This window comes from Geotrypetes seraphini, chromosome 7 (assembly GCF_902459505.1).
Source record: "Geotrypetes seraphini chromosome 7, aGeoSer1.1, whole genome shotgun sequence".
Lineage (NCBI taxonomy): Eukaryota > Metazoa > Chordata > Amphibia > Gymnophiona > Dermophiidae > Geotrypetes > Geotrypetes seraphini.
Window position 1 is genome coordinate 27,768,718 of NC_047090.1, and position 18,866 is coordinate 27,787,583.

Consider the following 18,866-nt stretch of genomic DNA (forward strand, 5'->3'; position numbering starts at 1 on the left):
GGCTAGCAAGGAAAATCTTTGTCTTTTCTGAGTTTAATTTCAGTTTGAAGTTTAAAGTCCATTTTTCTATTTCAAGCATGATGGAGGAGATATGTTTTGAGTTGGTTGAGGTCACATTTGTTATTGGTATTAGTATGGAGATGTCGTCTGCGTATATATAATAAGTTAGGTTAAGCTTTTGTAAAAGGTGGCCTAGAGAAGAGATGTATATATTGAACAAGGTGGGAGATAGGGGGGATCCTTGTGGGACTCCCGAGGGGCTTTTCCAGGGTTCAGAGTAATTTCCTTCATGGACCACTTGATAAGATCGTTTGGTTAGGAAACCTTGGAACCAGGTCCACACTCTTCCTGATATTCCCATTTCGTCGAGGCACCTAAGCATAGTTTCGTGGTCCACGAGATCGAAGGCACTGCTGAAGTCTAACTGTAGGATCAAGGTGCTGGAACCTTGATTGAAAAGGTCATATAAGTGGTTAAGGAGAGAGCCTAGGACTGTCTCGGTGCTGAATCCTTTTCTGAATCCAGATTGGTGGTCATTTAGGAGAGAGTACTTATCTAAGTGATTTACTAATTCCAAGTTGACCAGCCCTTCCAGCATTTTGGTGAAAAAGGGGGTGCTCGCTATGGGTCTGTAGTTGGACGCCAGTGTGAGCGAGATCTTCTGGTTTTTGGGTATGGGTGTGATTAGGATGTGTCCCATATTTTCCAGGTAGGTTCCGTTTTTGAGAGAGTAAGTTGCCCAGTTAAATAGGTCCCTCTTAAATTCTGATATTGCATCTTGCATGATCTTAGACGGACATTCATCTAGTAGACAATTTGATTTGGAGTATTTGTTGAAGAGTGCAAGGAAGTTATTCCAATCTGGGGGCTCGAAGTGGTTCCAGCTCATATCGCCTTTGGATTCACTACTCTGCGTTTTGAGGTTGAATTCAAGATTGGGTGGAGGAGGGGGTATTGAGGCTCTGAGGTCGGTGATTTTTTTCCTAAAGTGGTTGGCTAGGGTGGAGACCTCTGGGATTTGATCGTGATGGTTCTGTAGTATCTGTGTGGTGTCTGTTATTTTGCTTACTAGTTTGAATAGTTCTCTACTGTTTGAATTGGTTGTTCCTATTTTCTGTGCATAACAGTTATAACGCTTTTCTTTGATCCGATTCTTGTAATTTTTCATTTTTTGTTTCCATTTAATTTTATCTTCCACTTTGTCTGTTTTTTGCCATACTCTTTCCAGTTTTCTGAGATCTTGTTTGAGGGCTAATAATTCGGCGTCATACCATTCTTTTGATGCCCTTGTGTTCTTTTTGTATGATTGAACAGGAGCTATTTGATTTAGTGTGTCTTTTGTGAATTTGTCCCATCTAGTGGGGAAGTCTTGCTCTTCCTCTATTTTGGGGTGTAGTTCATAATGGATCCAGAATTCTGTTGGATTGGTGATGTTTCTGCAGGTGACTGTTTTTTTCAAACTGGTTTTGTTTATATGTTTTGCTGTTGAGTGTTTCTTTTGCCAACATAATTCAAAATTGAAAGTATAGTGATCTGACCATATGTTCTTAACCCATTTTCCTGCATGGTATTGTATTTTTTTTGCATCGGGGTCTTTGTGGGAAAAAGTGACGATGTCCAGTTGGTGTCCCTTTTCATGTGTTTCCTCTTTGTCAGGAATTTCAAAGCCCAGGGTATTTAGGAACAAGTCGATTTCTGTCACTTCCGGTTTTTCCTTTTTCTCTAGGTGAACATTTATGTCTCCCAGAAGTAAGTTGTATGGGCCTTTTATGGTATTGGATGAAAGGTATTCAAAGAATTCTTCTTTTGCACTTGACCATTTATGGGGGGGGGATGTAGAATAGTGTGGCTATTAGAGATTCTTCCAGTTCGGGGTTGGTGATCTTGCAGGTGATGATTTCCAGATCTTCAGTGATTTCTGAGTCCATTCTGGTGAAGTCAAAGTAGCATTTAAGGATTATCGCTAGGCCCCCTCCTCTTTTCCAGCTTCTAGTTATTGGGACGATTTTATAGCCCTGCGGTAACATTTCCTTCATAATGACATCTGTGTCTGAGATCATCCATGTTTCGGTTAGGAATATGATGTCCGGGTTTTTGTGTTCGATCCAGTCATGTATGATGTGTGCCTTATTTCTCACCGACCGGGCGTTGAGATATAGAAACATAGAAACATAGAAAGATGACGGCAGAAAAGGGCTACAGCCCATCAAGTCTGCCCACTCTTCTGACCCACCCCATCAAGTCTGAGTGCTAATGACCCAGATCCTTAGCTCCTTTGAAATTCCTGTATTGTTTGGGGGTGGGGGTTTCAATATGTTTCAGTTGTTTTAAGTTTTTTTTGTTTTTGGTCTTGTTTCTGTGTTGTTTGGATGCTTTATATTTAGGGTTTACTGCGGGTATTTGAAAAGGACCGAGTTCTGAGCAGTTAAAAAGGGTTTGAGGAGAGGGAGTTGGCTTTGTCTGTTTGAGTGGCCTTTGCCAGGAGATGTGGATTGGGATTTGTTCAGGGGGTCTTTCGTCGTTACACTGGCATCTATAGTAAGTTAGGTAGATGATGCATAATATTATCTGTGTGGTATTTGATGTCCTCATTTTGGCTAAGGGTGAAACAGATATGGCCTTGGTGATAGTAGAGACGCAGTACAAATATGAATATGAGGCTGTTTATAAAACTTTACAATAATAATAATGATAAAACTTCACAATATTCATACAACTTCACGGTATTCATGCAGTGACAAGCAGGATCACAATATCGTGTATGTTCGTGTAGTCTTGCGCTCTCATCTAGTCAGGCAGTGTAGTTATAGACTTCACAGTATTTAGGCAATTATTAAACTTCACAATATTCAGGCAAAAATCATGCAGGTTCGCAGTAGCATGGAGGTTCGTGTAGTCATGCAGTTAAACCTAGCCAAGCAGTGTCATGTATGGTCATGTTAAGTCAGTATAAATTATTGAGGTTAATAGTTATTTGGTTATACTTATCGCTAGGAGACTTTTGAGGCTGTTGGGAGTCCTGCTGAGACTGGTTACTGTGGTGGCTGGTTACTGTGGTGGAGATTCACTAGTCACCCTGTGCTGCGTTGGGGCGCTTCCCGTGTCGGCGCTTCCCGAAGGCGCTCACTAAGGCGCATGCGCCTTTGTCGTGCGCCTTCGTCGGCACGCCGAATGGCTGCACTTCGTTGGGGAGTCCTTTTTCAAGGCTCCCGAAGACAGTTTTCAGTCCGGGGGAGGGGCGGAGCAAGGGCTCCCACGCTCCTCTCCTGGGTGCTGGGCAGCTGAAAAAGGCTGCACTTCGTTGGGGAGTCTTTTTTCAATGCTCCCGAAGACTGGTTTCGGTCCGGGAGAGGGGCGGAGCAAGGGCTCCCACGCTCCTCTCCTGGGTGCTGGGCAGCTGAAAAAGGCTGCACTTCGTTGGGGAGTCCTTTTTCAATGCTCCCGAAGACTGGTTTCGGTCCGGGGGAGGGGCGGAGCAAGGGCTCCCACGCTCCTCTCCTGGGTGCTGGGCAGCTGAAAAAGGCTGCACTTCGTTGGGGAGTCCTTTTTCAATGCTCCCGAAGACTGGTTTCGGTCCGGGGGAGGGGCAGAGCAAGGGCACCCACGCTCCTCTCCTGAGTGCTGGGCAGCTGAAAAAGGCTGCACTTTGTTGGGGAGTCCTTTTTCAATGCTCCCGAAGACTGGTTTCGGTCCGGGAGAGGGGCGGAGCAAGGGCTCCCATGCTCCTCTCCTGGGTGCTGGGCAGCTGAAAAAGGCTGCACTTCGTTGGGGAGTCCTTTTTCATCCCCTTCACCGCCCCGTCTCCGCAACATCCATACAAGCCTCAGTACTGCAATATTTAGCTTATTTCTGCCTTATAAATCAAAGTTCTGGCTGCTGAACTAGAGAAAGAGATGTTCAGCTGGCAGGGCTTTGTATATAAATTTTTATCAATACAACTAATATACTACTTTATCCTAAAGCAAAAGAAAAATAAACAGAATTTTTTTTTCTACCTTTGTTGTCTGGTTTCTGCTTTCCTCATCTTCTCATTCAATTCATTCCATCCACTGTCTCTCTTCTCTCTGCGTCTTCCATTTGCTCTGTTACTGTGCCTCTCCCTTCCCCCCCAATTGGTCTGACACCCATCTTCTTCCCTCCGCTATCCATTTCCCTTCAGTGTCTTTTCCCCCACTCTCTGTTCCCCATTTCCCTTCAGCGTCTTCTCCACACTCTCTGTTCCCCATTTCCCTTCAATGTCTTCTCCCCAATCTCTGTTCCCCATTTCCCTTCAGCGTCTTCTCCCCACTCTCTGTTCCCCACCTTTCCTCCCTTTCTCCCTCCCAGCCCCCCCCCCCCCTCACTCCCCGGACAACAGGCCCTGGTCTGACAGGCAGGAGTGTTTCCTGCTTGCAGCGCACAACTGTACCGACAAACCTCCCTGCCCCTTACCTTTGTGGCCGGCGATTTCTAAACTGCCTTCTTACAGCAGCCGAAGCGTTGAAGTTGCATATGGCAGCCGGAAAGGTTGTCTCTGATGCAACTTCCGGTTGCATCAGAGATGACCTTTACAGCAGCCACATGCAGCTTCAGCACTCCGGCTGTTGTAAGAAGGCAGTTTAGAAATCGCCGGCCACAAAGGTAAGGGGCAGGGAGGGAGTAGGGAGATGTTGGGACTGGGCGTTGGCAGCAGCAGCGATCAGTAAGGAGGGAAGGAGTGCGATAGGTGACCGCGTGCATTCCTTCCCTTAACTGCGGGGACAAGGCCATTCACCGCTCCACGAGGCGGTGAATGGCCTTGTCCCCGTAGCCACGTTGAACACAGTTTTTTCCCCACCGTTTTGGTGGGTTATCCGCGGCTAGCCAAGGGTAACAGCCACCGTGTCATTCTCTAGTACCAGTTAACTGAGAGTCTACTGTAGCTACTTTTTTTCTTCCTTTTACTCTTCCTTCTCCACCTACTTACTGGATTTATCATACTGTAAGAATTTAGGTAACAACGCCAAACAATTTGGAATGAACATATTCTATAAAATGAAATATAAAACCTGATAAATGTCAAGAACCAACCCCACCCTGCACACACATTTTTTTTTTGCTATGTTTTGAGTTGGGGAATGATGTTTTTAGTTTGTTTGTTATGTTAAGTGCAATCTTATATCCTGCTGATTCCTCATTAGAGGACTTCAGAGTATACTTTGAGGTCTTCAATTTGTTTTCATATAGTAGGTCTTCAAACTCGTTTGGTTGGGGCTTGAGGTGAACGAGGCAGGAAAGTCCATTAGTTACCTATATGAATTTTGGTGAGAAAATCAGTTGATCTCTTTCTTTTTCCCATAGAATGGAACATTCTTTGGTGAGTTTAAAGATGTTCTTCTCCTCATGAAGCTGGGTTATACTTGTATGTTCCCTTAGGCTTCTGCAGCTGAAATCATGCTTGTTTCAGTTTTCTGGGTCTTGCCATATCTGGTCAGGTAGAACTGACATTTCAGCCATCATGCTGTGGTTTTCTTCAGGGTATGCTGTGAGGTCTGCAGTTTGTCTTTATATAGTGGGTCTTCAGACTCTATTGGTTGAGGCTTGAGGTGTACTCACTGATGACTCAGCATATTACTGAGACTTACAAGGATAGTTTATAGTACTTACAGGTTTAACAGTTCAGTGTTGATGATTTTACTTTCACAAAGGGTACCTATGCTACCGTGTACAAAGGAAGAAGTAAACTGACAGAGAATCTGGTTGCACTAAAGGAAATCAGACTGGAACATGAAGAGGGGGCACCATGCACAGCCATCAGAGAAGGTAAGAAGAATGATTGCTATATCCATCCATTCATTCATTCTATTTTCTATACCATTCTCCCAATGGGAGCTCAGAACATGAATTTATTCAGGTACTCAAGCATTTTTCCTTGTCTGTCCCGGGGCTCACAATCTAATATACCTGGGGCAATGGGAGGATTAAGGGGCAAATTCTATAAGAAGCAGCCAAAAGTTAAGCGCCGATAGTAGGCACTGTTCAGCGCATTTCAAGCACAATTGGGTGCTGTTTAGTTAATCACGCTGAGCGACGCCTATTTTGGAGGCGCCCAGTAAATAGGCCAGCTCTAGGCACAACTAAAAGTTAGGTGCCCTTGCGAGCGCTTAAAGCTTGTTTGAAATATGGCAAGTGTTAATAAGTAAGTACTTTGTCCAGTCTGATATAGTACAGATGAATATATAGTGTTATCTGGACTATTATATGGTTTTAGTGACTTGTTGTAGTTCCAAAAAAGACGCCTCAGCCCCACCACTCCACCGCACGTAATATTTTATACCGCGGGAAGCATATTGTGGCGCTTCCATCATTGGCTGTCAATTTTTGAGTGTTATTTTCTCCTTTTTATCTTTTGTTTTTTATATATATATATACGTTGCTCTTTAGAAATACTTTTAAGAAATAAATATTTCAAATACACTTTGCTTCTTCAGTGTCATGATATATACTTTAAAAGTAGATAGTACTTATCTCAGCCAAAACCTGGGGAGTCAGACCCGACATGTTTCACACAACCGAGTGTTTTATCAAGGGTCTCCCAAGGCTGCCGCTGTCATCCGACTCCAATTTAATTATGAGAAAAGATCAGCGGCAGCCTTGGGAGACCCTTGATAAAACACTCGGTTGTGTGAAACATGTCGGGTCTGACTCCCCAGGTTTTGGCTGAGATAAGTACTATCTACTTTTAAAGTAGATATTATGACACTGAAGAAGCAAAGTGTATTTGAAATATTTATTTCTTAAAAGTATTTCTAAAGAGCAACGTATATATAAATATATATAAAAAACAAAAGATAAAAAGGAGAAAATAACACTCAAAAATTGACAGCCAATGATGAAGCGCCACAATATGCTTCCCGCGGTATAAAATATTACGTGCGGTGGAGTGGTGGGGCTGAGGCGTCTTTTTTGGAACTACAACAAGTCACTAAAACCATATAATAGTCCAGATAACACTATATATTCATCTTGCGAGCGCTTAAGCACGCTTAAGAAGGCGCCTAACACGTAGCCACACCCATGCCTAACATGCATGGCGCCTATTTTTTTTGAAGGCTGCCTAAATTTTTAGAGGTGCCGTGTTATAGAATTGCGCTTTGGTTTCAATCAGTGGCTACGTGTTAGGCGCCTTCTTAAGCGTGCTTAAGCGCTCGCAAGGGCACCTAACTTTTAGTTGTGCCTAGAGCTGGCCTATTTACTGGGCGCCTCCAAAATAGGCGCCGCTCAGCGTGATTAACTAAACGGCACCCAATTGTGCTTGAAATGCGCTGAACGGTGCCTTAATATCGGCGCTTAACTTTTGGCTGCTTCTTATAGAAAAAAAAAAAAAAAGCTTAATTGAGCTTGTTGTTCAATTTAGATAGGCGCCTATCTAATTGGGCACCTCCGAAATAGGTGCCTAACTTTAGGCACTGGTTACAGAATTTGGGCCTAAGTGACTTGCCTAGGGTCATAAGGAGCAGCATGGGGGGTTTTTTCCCCTCATTTTCTTTAGTGTTTTTACGTCATAATTGTCCTCAATGCCCTGTTTGTTGAAAAAAAAATTTTTTTATTTTACCTACTTTTAATTTTGTAAATCGCATTGGATTTGGATACTGCGATTATATCAAATATTATAATAAACTTGAAACTTGAAGCTGAGGCTGTAGCTTTAACCAGTGTCCCACAACTTTAAAGCATTACTCAAGTGGTAACACTATGGAAATTTTTTCTACCAGAAGTATTATAGTGCAGTGACATGGATGCTAGAAAAAAAGGGCTAATTTGGGTATTTCTAAGTCAATCACTGTATTTGGGATAATGAACAAATATTTTCTACTGCTGCAAATTGAGAACTCATATGCACTGGGTGCCAGGTTTATCTTCCCTCCGGAAGGCCATATTGAATGTTGAGAGAGTTGTTAAGAAATTGGAAGAAGGTTTGATTTGATGGATTTTTGTGGCCTTCTTTCATTATAGGTTACACTGTTTATATGTATTTGAGTTTGTATGGGTATTCTATTTGAAGAGAAACAAAGACACTGAAGCATATCAGATACTAATTCCATATACAGTGGTGCCTCACACAACGAACTTAATTGGTTCCAGGAGCAAGTTTGTTATGTGAAACGTTCGTTATGTGAAACGCGTTTTCCCATAGGAATACATGTAAAAAAAAATAATTCGTTCTGCAGCATAAAATATGCTAAGATGACATAAAAAAGATAAATTTTTGGTTATTATTTTTATTTAGATACATCTAAAAACATAATTGTTTTTTAAAACAACACACATTTTTTAAATTTAAAGACAGACTAAGTAGAGTCTAATTTTACAGTGAGAGGGCAGAGTCTCAGCGGCAAAAACTGGGACTTAACTGTTCATTTTTTTTTTTTTCTACCGTGTTTCCCCGATGATAAGGCAGGGCCATCAAATAAGACAGCCCCCCCTTTTTAGAAAAAAATGTAAAATAAGGCACCCCCCCGCAAATAAGCCACCCACCGATACCTGCGCTTACCCGAATCGGGTGGTACGGTGGGTGACTCCGTGTAGTCCCTGGCACCCCCGACACGATCGGGGCAAGAGGGAGCTCAAGCCCTCTTGCCCCCCCGACTCCCCGACACGATCGGGGCAAGAGGGAGCTCAAGCCCTCTTGCCCCCCCGACTCCCCGACACGATCGGGGCAAGAGGGAGCTCAAGCCCTCTTGCCCCCCCCCCCGACTCCCCGACACGATCGGGGCAAGAGGGAGCTCAAGCCCTCTTGCCCCCCCGACTCCCCGACACGATCGGGGCAAGAGGGAGCTCAAGCCCTCTTGCCCCCCCGACTCCCCGACACGATCGGGGCAAAAGGGAGCCCAAGCCCTCTTGCCCCGCCGATTCCCCAACTCCCCGACAATATCGGGCCAGGAGGGAGCCCAAGTCCTCCTGGCCACGGCGACCCCCTAACCCCACCCTGCACTACATTACGGGCAGGAGGGATCCCAGGCCCTCCTGCCCTCGACGCAAACCCCCCCTCCCCCCAACGACCGCCCCCCCCCAAGAACCTCCGACCGACCCCAAGCCGACCCGCGACCCCCCTGGCCGACCCCCACGACACCCCCAACCCCCTTCCCCGTACCTTTCTGTAGTTGGCCGGACAGACGGGAGCCAAACCCGCCTGTCCGGCAGGCAGCCATCGACGGAATGAGGCCGGATTGGCCCATCCATCCCAAAGCTCCGCCTACTGGTGGGGCCTAAGGCGCCTGGGCCAATCAGAATAGGCCCGGGAGCCTTAGGTCCCTCCTGGGGGCAGGGCCTGAGGCACATGGTCGGGTTGGGCCCATGTGCCTCAGGCCCCGCCCCCAGGAGGGACCTAAGGCTCCCGGGCCTATTCTGATTGGCCCAGGCGCCTTAGGCCCCACCAGTAGGCGGAGCTTTGGGACGGATGGGCCAATCCGGCCTCATTCCGTCGATGGCTGCCTGCCGGACAGGCGGGTTTGGCTCCCGTCTGTCCGGCCAACTACAGAAAGGTACGGGGAAGGGGGTTGGGGGTGTCGTGGGGGTCGGCCAGGGGGGTCGCGGGTCGGCTGGGGGTCGGTCGGAGGTTCTTGGGGGGGGGCGGTCGTTGGGGGGAGGGGGGGTTTGCGTCGAGGGCAGGAGGGCCTGGGATCCCTCCTGCCCGTAATGTAGTGCAAGGTGGGGTTAGGGGGTCGCCGTGGCCAGGAGGACTTGGGCTCCCTCCTGGCCCGATATTGTCGGGGAGTTGGGGAATCGGCGGGGCAAGAGGGCTTGGGCTCCCTTTTGCCCCGATCGTGTCGGGGAATCGGCGGGGCAAGAGGGCTTGGGCTCCCTTTTGCCCCGATCGTGTCGGGGAGTCGGGGGGGCAAGAGGGCTTGAGCTCCCTCTTGCCCCGATCGTGTCGGGGAGTCGGGGGGGCAAGAGGGCTTGAGCTCCCTCTTGCCCCGATCGTGTCGGGGAGTCGGGGGGGCAAGAGGGAACCAGGCGGAGAGAGGGCAGTTAAGCGCAGTGCCTGCGCGGAAGGATGCAGCTCGGGCGACTTCGTTGTGTGAAACGAAGTTCGTTGTACGGATCAAGACATAAAGTTCGTTGTGCGCAGCGTTCGCTGTGCGAGGCGTCCGTTATGCGAGGCACCACTGTATAAGGCAAGCAGTGCTGATTTCACTGTTTCATTAGTAGTGAACTTTATTCTATAAAATGTCATTTTATAAAAACCTCTTTCACTGGTCTTGGCCAATAAATGGGTCTAGATTTTAGGGTAATCAAAATATACAAAAATGTTTGTAATTATCCTGAAATACAAACCTGATTTCAGGGTACTGAGGACCAGTGTTGAAAAACACTTCTCTGTATTCTCAAAAAAATAAACTGGCTGTAAAACTGATGTTCTCTGATTTATAGGTCCATAGGTCCGTTTTCAGACCTCCTGTCCCGTTGTCCCCACACACAGCTTCGGGACAGCAGGCCTGAAAACGGACCTATGGTCACTTTAATCTTGCCGGCCCTTTGCGGACCGGCAGAAATTTCCTGCGGACCAGCGGTTGAAGAACAGTGCTCTAATATACTTCTAACTACCCAACTAATGCTAAAATGCCTCTATTTATCCAACACTTACCACCTTAAGATCTTGACAACTCTCTGGTAATTCAGAATTGACGTCGGAAAGAAGACTTCCTGTTGGCTTTAGCAGCAGCGGCAGGGAGGTAAGAGCAGGGGAACGGAAGTAGGGAGGCTTTTTTTTTTTTTTGCGGGGCAGGGAGGGAAGGTGGTAGGCAGGCTGGCTTTGGCCAGGGAGGGAGGAAGAGAGGTAGGCAGGCAGGCAGGCTGGCTTCGGGGGTGGGGGTGGGACAAAGTGTGGAAGGCAGTGAGGGACATGGGAAGGAGGCACTGGGGGGCACTAAAGACAGGAAGGGGCACTAAAGACATGGGAAGGAGGCACTGGGGGCACTAAAGACAGGAAGGGGCACTAAGGACATGGGAAGGAGGCACTGGGGGCACTAAAGACAGGAAGGAGCACTAAGGAAATGGGAAGGGGGCACTAAAGACATGGGAAGGGGGCACTAATGACATAGGAAGGAAAGAGGGAGGGAATAGAAAAGGACAATTCTTGGGCCTGAGTGCAGAAAGAAATAAATAAAAGAAAGGATACACAGACAGAAGGAAACACAACCAGAGACTCATGAAATCACCAGACAGCAAAGGTAGGAAAAATTATTTTATTTTCAATTTAGTGATCAAAACGTGTCAGTTTTGAGAATTTATATCTGCTGTTTATATTTTGCACTATATTTGTCTATTTTTCTATAATTACTGAGGTGACCGAACTCATGGAGATGGGACGGAAACGGGGTTTTTAAATTTTAGTCCTAGTAGTTTGCCGGTCCACAAAATAATTATTTTATTTCTGCCGTTCCACGGGTGTAAAAAGGTTGAAAAACACTGTATTAGAGTATTAAGGGTATAGAGTGGGTAGGTGGGGTTTGGGTAGGAACAAGTCGTGTTAGATAGGTTTTATGAATTTTTTGAAGAGTAGGGTTTTAGTATCTTTCTTGAAGGTTTTCTAGTCTGTGGTTAATGACAACAGAATGGTGATTTGTCTGTCCAGTTTAGCTGCTTTGGTGGCTATTAGGTTGTCATATAGTTTTTTTTGTTTGACATTTTTGGATGGTGGGTGTGTGAAAAGTGAGTGAGTTCTCCTGTGCCTGGATGAGGAGGATTGAGTTAGTCAGTTATTCCAGTAGGTTGGGCTTTCTCCATTAATAGCTTTGAATAGTAGGCAGTAGAATTTAAAGTGTACTCTTGCTTGTATTGGGAGCCAGTGTGAGTCATGGTATGCTTCTGTGATGAGGTCATATTTTTTCAATGAGTAGATGAGTTTTAGGGCTGTATTTTGTATAGTTTGTAATTGTTTTATCATGGTCGCTGTTCATGGGAGGTATAGTATGTTGCAGTAGTCTGTTAGTCCAAGGATAAGGGATTGTACCAAAAGTAGGAATTGTTTCCTGTTGAAGAATTTTCGGATTTGTCTTAGATTTCTCATGGTTGTATCTTTACAAAAATCAATTATGGAGGTAAATTTTCCAAACTTTTATAGGTATCATCAAGCCTATATTTTACATCAGGGTATGTATTGGGTCCTCCCAGAGCTCATGGAAAACATCCCAGATTGGCTGTATTTGGAATGGTGACTCATATTTCCTTTACATCTATCTCATCTTAGTATAAAAATGCCTAGAAAATATAAAGAGAATAGAATATTGATTGACACATGGAAAACATTACGTTATGTTAGCAATTTATCACCTAATCCAATACATAAATCATTAAATCAATCTATTTGGCTAAACTCCAAGATTAAAATCGGCGGTTTTAAAATCGTCTGGAAGCATTGGATTATTGCAGGCATACGAACTTTAAATGATGTTATTTCCAATGGTAAAATGCTTGATTTTTCATAGTTGCAACATAAATATGGTTTAAACAAATCACAAAGCTTTAAATGGTTGCAGCTGAAGCAGGCTATTCAGGAGGGGTTCCCTGAATGGAAAATTCTTAATAATCAGTATAGTCTGGAATTCTTGTGCTTTCAGGCGGATTTTTTGGGGCACCAAGCCGCACAGTGATATAAATTGATATCTGGATATATGAATAAAAAACTAAAGACTGGTCTTAGAGAAATTTGGAGCATTGAGATTAAGCATCAAATTTCTGCATCTCAATGGCCACGAATTTGGTCTTGGAGAATGAGATGTACAGTGTCTGCATCTATGAGACAAACTTGGTTCTTTTTGTTACATAGAGCATTTTGGACCCCAGTTAGATTACAAAAGTTAGATAATTCTAAGTCTAATAGATGTTGGCACTGTAATCTGGAAGCAGGGACTCTTGATCATTTAATATTTTTCTGTCCCTGCATCATGGCCTTTTGGAAATCAGTTTGGTCTCAAATTAATTGTTTACTAGAAAACCATGTAGCTCTATCGTATGACACAATTTTATTTGGAACATCTATGAGAATAAAAAGTCAAATTTCATCAAATAATAATCAACTTTTATTAATAATGACAGGAGTTTCCATTCAGCATATCACCAGCAATTGGAAAGATTACACCAGACTTAATTACACCTTCTGGTGGAATTCGCTGTGTCATATATATAAAATGGAAAGAATAATTGCCATACAAAAAGGGAACTATAATAATTTCAAAAAGATTTGGGGGCCATTGACAGAATATTGTAATGATTAGACACCTTTTTGCACAAAAAGTATGTTATAAGAATGGAAAGGGGGATGTATAGTTATATTATTGGTTTTTCAGTGTCTTTGAACATAATAAATGTATAATATGCTTGAATTATATTATTGGTGGAAGGGGAGGGTGGGGGAGGGATTTAAATTTATGTATTTATGATGATAATAGAAAAGATTTTCAAGTGATCTATATGAATCAATTGTTATATTATTGTACACTTGTGAGATGTAAAAATGAATAAACATTTGGAAAAAAAAAAGATTTCTCATGGTCACGAATGATGCTTTTATTACTTTGTTGATTTGTGGTTGCATGGTACAACCTCTGTACCATGCAATACATAACTCACAGATCTTCAAAGGTTTTTGGGTTTTTTTCCCATTCTTCAGTTTGATGCTACTTAATAGCTCTCTCTTCCCACAGCCAATGATAGTTAGTGAGACAAAAATTATCATATATACTTGAATATAAACCGAGATTTTTTGGACCCAAAAATGGGGGTCTCTGTTTATATTTGAGCCTTGATCTTTCTTGCTTCCTCCCTCTTTCCAAAGATTACATCTCTTCCCTCCCCCCGGCCCCACTCATTAACTAGCACTTCTGTTCCCAGCCCCACCCGACCGGCACTTCAGGCCTACTACCTCCTTACCACTAACCAGCACTTCTGTTCCTGTCCTTGCCTGTCCGGCACTTCAGGCCTACCACCTCCCTACCCACTAACCTACACTTGTTTTCACCCCTGCCCTACGGCCACTTCAGTGCTACCACCTCCCCACCTGATGATCGGCACATCTGTCCCTCTCTCCCGGGCTACCTGCACTGTTCTTTTCCTGTCTGAAATAGAGGCCAATACTGTGTGTTGAGCTGGAGTGGGGCCTTGCATGTTTGTGCATGATCAAGGCCTGCGGGTGCACATGGTCCTGCTCCATTGGTATTGGCATCAGCTTCAGACCAGAAAAGAACTGAGCTGGTAAGAACAGTGCCGGTCGGCAAGGGGGAGGGATAGATGTGCCGGTCATCGAGTGGGAAAGTGAAGTGGCCAATGGGCAGGGGTGAAAACAAGCCCATTGCTACAAATTTTCTTTAGCAAGTTAAAGGATTCATTTAAAGAAGGAAGGATTTGCATAATCTGAATTGTTATTCTCAACACATACCATTAAAACTTGTATATGCTCAAATTAAGCCTCGGCGCAGCTTGTAAACACTTTTGTAAATAAGACAGCTGTTGGAGTTATCCAGCAACACAAATCATAACTTCCACAGAGGATTTGATAAGATTTTCCTTTTCAGAGTATAACCCATGCTCTACTACAGGGATATCAAAGTCCCTCCTTGAGGACCACAATCCAGTCGGTTTTTCAGGAGTTCCCCAATGAATATGCATTGAAAGCAGTGCATGCACATAGATCTCATGCATATTTATTGGGGAAATCCTGAAAACCCGATTGGATTTTGACCCTCAAGGAGGGACTTTGAGATCCCTGCTCTACTACAACATTGCTTGATGTACCCTATTGCAAGATGAACCCTATGGCTATTCAAAAGTTTAGGATATGATCTTCAGCAGTTAAACTTTTAGTTAACACAAAATGTTCTTCAGCAGGAAGAAGGGATATTGATAGTCTAGGGCAGGGGTAGGCAATTCCAGTCCTCGAGAGCCAGAGCCAGGTCAGGTTTTCAGGATATCCACCACGAATATGTATGAGATGGATTTGCATGCACTGCCTCCTTGGGATGCAAATCTATCTCACACATATTTATTGTGGATATCCTGAAAACCTGACCTGGCTCCAGCTCTCGAGGATCAGAATTGCCTACCCCTGGTCTAGGGAAACATTTTTGTGCATGTGCTCACATGTTATCTCTGTTGTCTACACAGTAATGGCTTTACTGAATTTATGCTATTTTCTATTGCTCTAGCCTCATGTCTTTGATTTGTGTGTTCTCTCAAATCTGTGTTTTACCTCTATGGCATAATATGGTACACGTGCATAATGCATGTCATTTTAGTAGTTATCTGCTAGTATTGTGGTTATTCTTATATTTATTGTATTCTGTAATATTTTTAATTTATTTCAGCTATGCTGTATATTAAGTACCATATTGCTTGATTTTTATCTTTTTGATTTGTGACTTTTACCCATTTTTATGTTTCAGTTTTTTGGATGGTGTTACATACAAAAACTTTTTCTATTTTTAAGGTTTGTGTCAGGGAAGCAAAAAGGTTAAAATGAGACATTCTAAAGTTAAATAATGTATTAAAACTTATGGCAAAAATGTCTAGTCTTTGTAGATTGGCTTACAGTGATAACTCAAGTTTCTAACCTCAGTTTATATTCGAGTCAACCTTCCCCCCCCCCACACACACACACATACATACCCTTTTTTGGGGAGAAAAAGGTTATCTCGGTTTATATTCAGATCAGTTTATATCAGGGATCTCAAAGTCCCTCCTTGAGGGCCACAATCCAGTCAGGTTTTCAGGATTTCCCAATGAATATGCATTGAAAGCAGTGCATGCACGTAGATCTCATGCATATTCATTGGGGAAATCCTGAAAACCCGACTGGATTGCAGCCCTCAAGGAGGGACTTTGAGACCCCTGGCTTATATTCAAGTATATACAGGTAGTGCAACAAGCATCATTATTATGCTGTATCATCCTTTCCTAACATCATCCTTCTCTATTACCTGTTTATTTCTCGTATCCAAATTTATTATTGTTCGGGCTGTTGCTCCACTGCCACTATTTATGAATCACTGCTACCTACAACATAGCCATTATACACAGCTTAACATATTTAGGGTGTACCAAACTGCTGCTTTTAGTAAACCTGATGATTTTGTACCTGGTCATTTGTGAACATGATTCATGCACTAGTGTACATACTGGGGTTTGAAAACCAAGCCCATCTGCGTTCCTCTCAATTTCACCATGCCTGGGGAACACCCCTATTTCTGATTACTAGATCTAGCTTCCATATGAAAGTTCTGTAGTTGGCAGCCATATTTATCTGCCAAGGGGCAGGCCATTTTTTAGCCCCAGGAATTTGCTGAGTAACTCTTAGATGCCCAGATAAAATCTGTTTTCAGTCTTTTACTGAGATCAGTAAACATGGATTGTACTAGTTAGTAATTTATTTAACTTTTGTACTCTAAGACCATGTGGAATTTCATGAACTGTTTCTTCCCAAATAGCCATTAATTCTTTTTTTTTCCTGTATTATAGTGTCATTATTAAAGGACCTGAAACATGCAAATATTGTTACATTACACGATATTATACATACAGACAAATCTTTGACCCTCGTCTTTGAGTATTTGGTAAGCATTTAGAGAGTCTTGTTTTGCAACATCTAATGTGTTCTTTTTCTTGAGAAATTTAAACATTAATTTCATAAGATCATCCCTTGAAAATTGACTTATTCATTTGCTAAGATGTATTACTAAACTTTACAGAAATAACTTTGTATTCTTCCTATGGAATGTTATGCTAATTTATTGTCTGTGTTCTTAATCATTTTTTTTCTATGCACACAAATATCTGTAGCATTAATGCATCTGGTAGAATTACACAAAGACAGAATGTTCTTTTCTGAAAAAATGTTGTTAATGTTGATATATCAGCCAATCAGCTGTGAGTTGCAGCATGTTCTAACAGTAGAAATTGTTCAGAATAGTGCTAGCAGGTGATGAGCAAAATAGAAATTGTTTTAAAAGAATATTATACCCCCTGTGTACCCTGCAGTATTTCAAAAGCACACATAGCAAGTACTAATAACCTGTGCTGGAGAAGGGATTTACTTCTGGATTATTGGTTTGCTTTTTTATTTTTGTGTGTTTTTAATTTGAGCTGCTTCTTTGAAATTCCCCTAATCCCTAACCAGAACAGAATGACAAATAACCTTATATGGTAAAGGTAAACATCTGGCAGAGATAGTATGAGCCAATAAAGAGAATGTAAGCATGTTTGAGTTTGATACTAAGAGGTCTTAGTGGCAGCACAAGGAAAGGAAAAGACTACAGATCAAATTGTCAGTGGTAGCATTATGTATTGCAGACGGTTTGCAGCCTTAGCCATCATGTGACTTATTCTCATGGCAAAATACTGCAGTGGTCTACCATTTTCTTCTGTAGTCTACAATGCATGGTCCTTTTCAGATGGGCTCCCACCCAAGCCTGACTTTGCATAGCTTCTGTAGTCTGATGTGTTCAGGAGTTATTCAGGAATAGTACTTGTTGTGAAATTAGGGGTGGGAGCAGCCCAGATGGCAAATATAAACGAATTGACCTAATGGCCCAAGTGGTTATCATCATCCTTTTTCTTTTTCTCTGCTATTTGTGATAACAGTAAGGACCAAGAGCGTTTGGTGAATGTGAGTTCATTTGTTATGACTGATCTCAGAAATTTAGAGAGAGGTGAATATGGAAATACCGTATTTTTCGCTCCATTAGACACACCTGACCATATGACGCACCCTAAATTTAGAGGAGGAAAACAAGAAAAAAATCATTCTAAACCAAATTCCCCCTGCCAGGCTCTGCACCCAACCTCACATTCCATGCCAAGCTCTTTACCTTGTCCTTCCTCCCTGCCAGGCTCTGTACCCTGTCCCCCCCTCTGGTGGTCTAGTGGTAGGCAGGGACAGGGCACAGGGCAGGCAGGCCTAGTGGCTGGTGGGCAGGCAGGGACAGGGCAAGCAGGCAGGTAGGGATGTGACAGGGCGGGTGGGTGGGTAGGTAGGTAAGCAGGCAGCAGGAAAGCCGGCCTCTCCCTCCTCCCTATTTTTAATTTGGCAGGGAGGGCAGGCAGGCCCTGGCCTCTCCTCCCTCCCTATTTTTAATTGGGCAAAGCAAACAGGCAGGCCCAGGTCTCTCCATCTTCCCTCCCTACCCTTCAGGCAGGCAGCAGGCAGGCCCCGGTTTCTTCCTCCTCACCCCCCAGGCAGGCGACAGGCAGGCCCTGGCCCTCTTCCTCCTCCCCCCCCCCCCCACCCCCGCGTACCTTTTTTTTTTTTACTTCTGTTCGCGGCCAAGGTGGCTGGCTGCCTGGTTCCCGCCGCAACCTCCCAGAACTGCTGGATGACGGGGCTGCCTCCTCTCGCGGCATAACGGCACACCAGGTTGCCTGCCTGGTCCTACACCGCTTCCCACAAGAACTGAGTTCTCACAGGAAGTGGCACGGGACCAGGCAGGCAACCTGTTGCACCGCTATGCCGTGAGAGAACGGGAGGCAGCTGCGTCAGCCAGCAGTTCTGGGAGGAAGCAGCGGGAACCAGGCAGTCAGCCAGCCTTGGCCAAGAACAGAAGTAAAAAGAAAAAAAAGGTACGCGCTGGGGGTGGTGGGGCAGAGGAAGAGGGCCAGGGCCTTCCTGTCGCCTGCCAGCCAGCTGAGGGCGCTGCTTCCAGCAAGGGAGGGCAGCCGCATTAAAAATAAGTAACCGGGGGGAGCGCTTTGGGTATTCGCTCTGTAAGATGCACCATAATTTCCACCCACTTTTGGTGGGAAAAAAAGTGCATCTAATGGAGCGAAAAAATACGGTAGATATTAAAGGAAGTTTGGGGAAAAAGAGTTTGGGCATAGTAAGGCTTTGTGGCTTATTTGAGTTTGCATATTAAATT

The 18,866-nt window shown here is 44.1% G+C and overlaps 1 protein-coding gene across 4 annotated transcripts in view; it reads left to right on the forward strand.

Annotated features, from left to right (window-relative positions):
• Positions 1-18,866, forward strand: part of CDK17 (cyclin dependent kinase 17) — a 220,656-nt gene that overhangs the window by 142,270 nt on the left and 59,520 nt on the right. For all 4 annotated transcript variants that reach the window (XM_033951159.1, XM_033951157.1, XM_033951156.1 and 1 more), the window contains 2 exons: positions 5,667-5,781; positions 16,474-16,568. In XM_033951159.1, the coding sequence (XP_033807050.1) occupies positions 5,667-5,781; positions 16,474-16,568 (210 nt within the window). The remainder of the gene's footprint in view (positions 1-5,666; positions 5,782-16,473; positions 16,569-18,866) is intronic.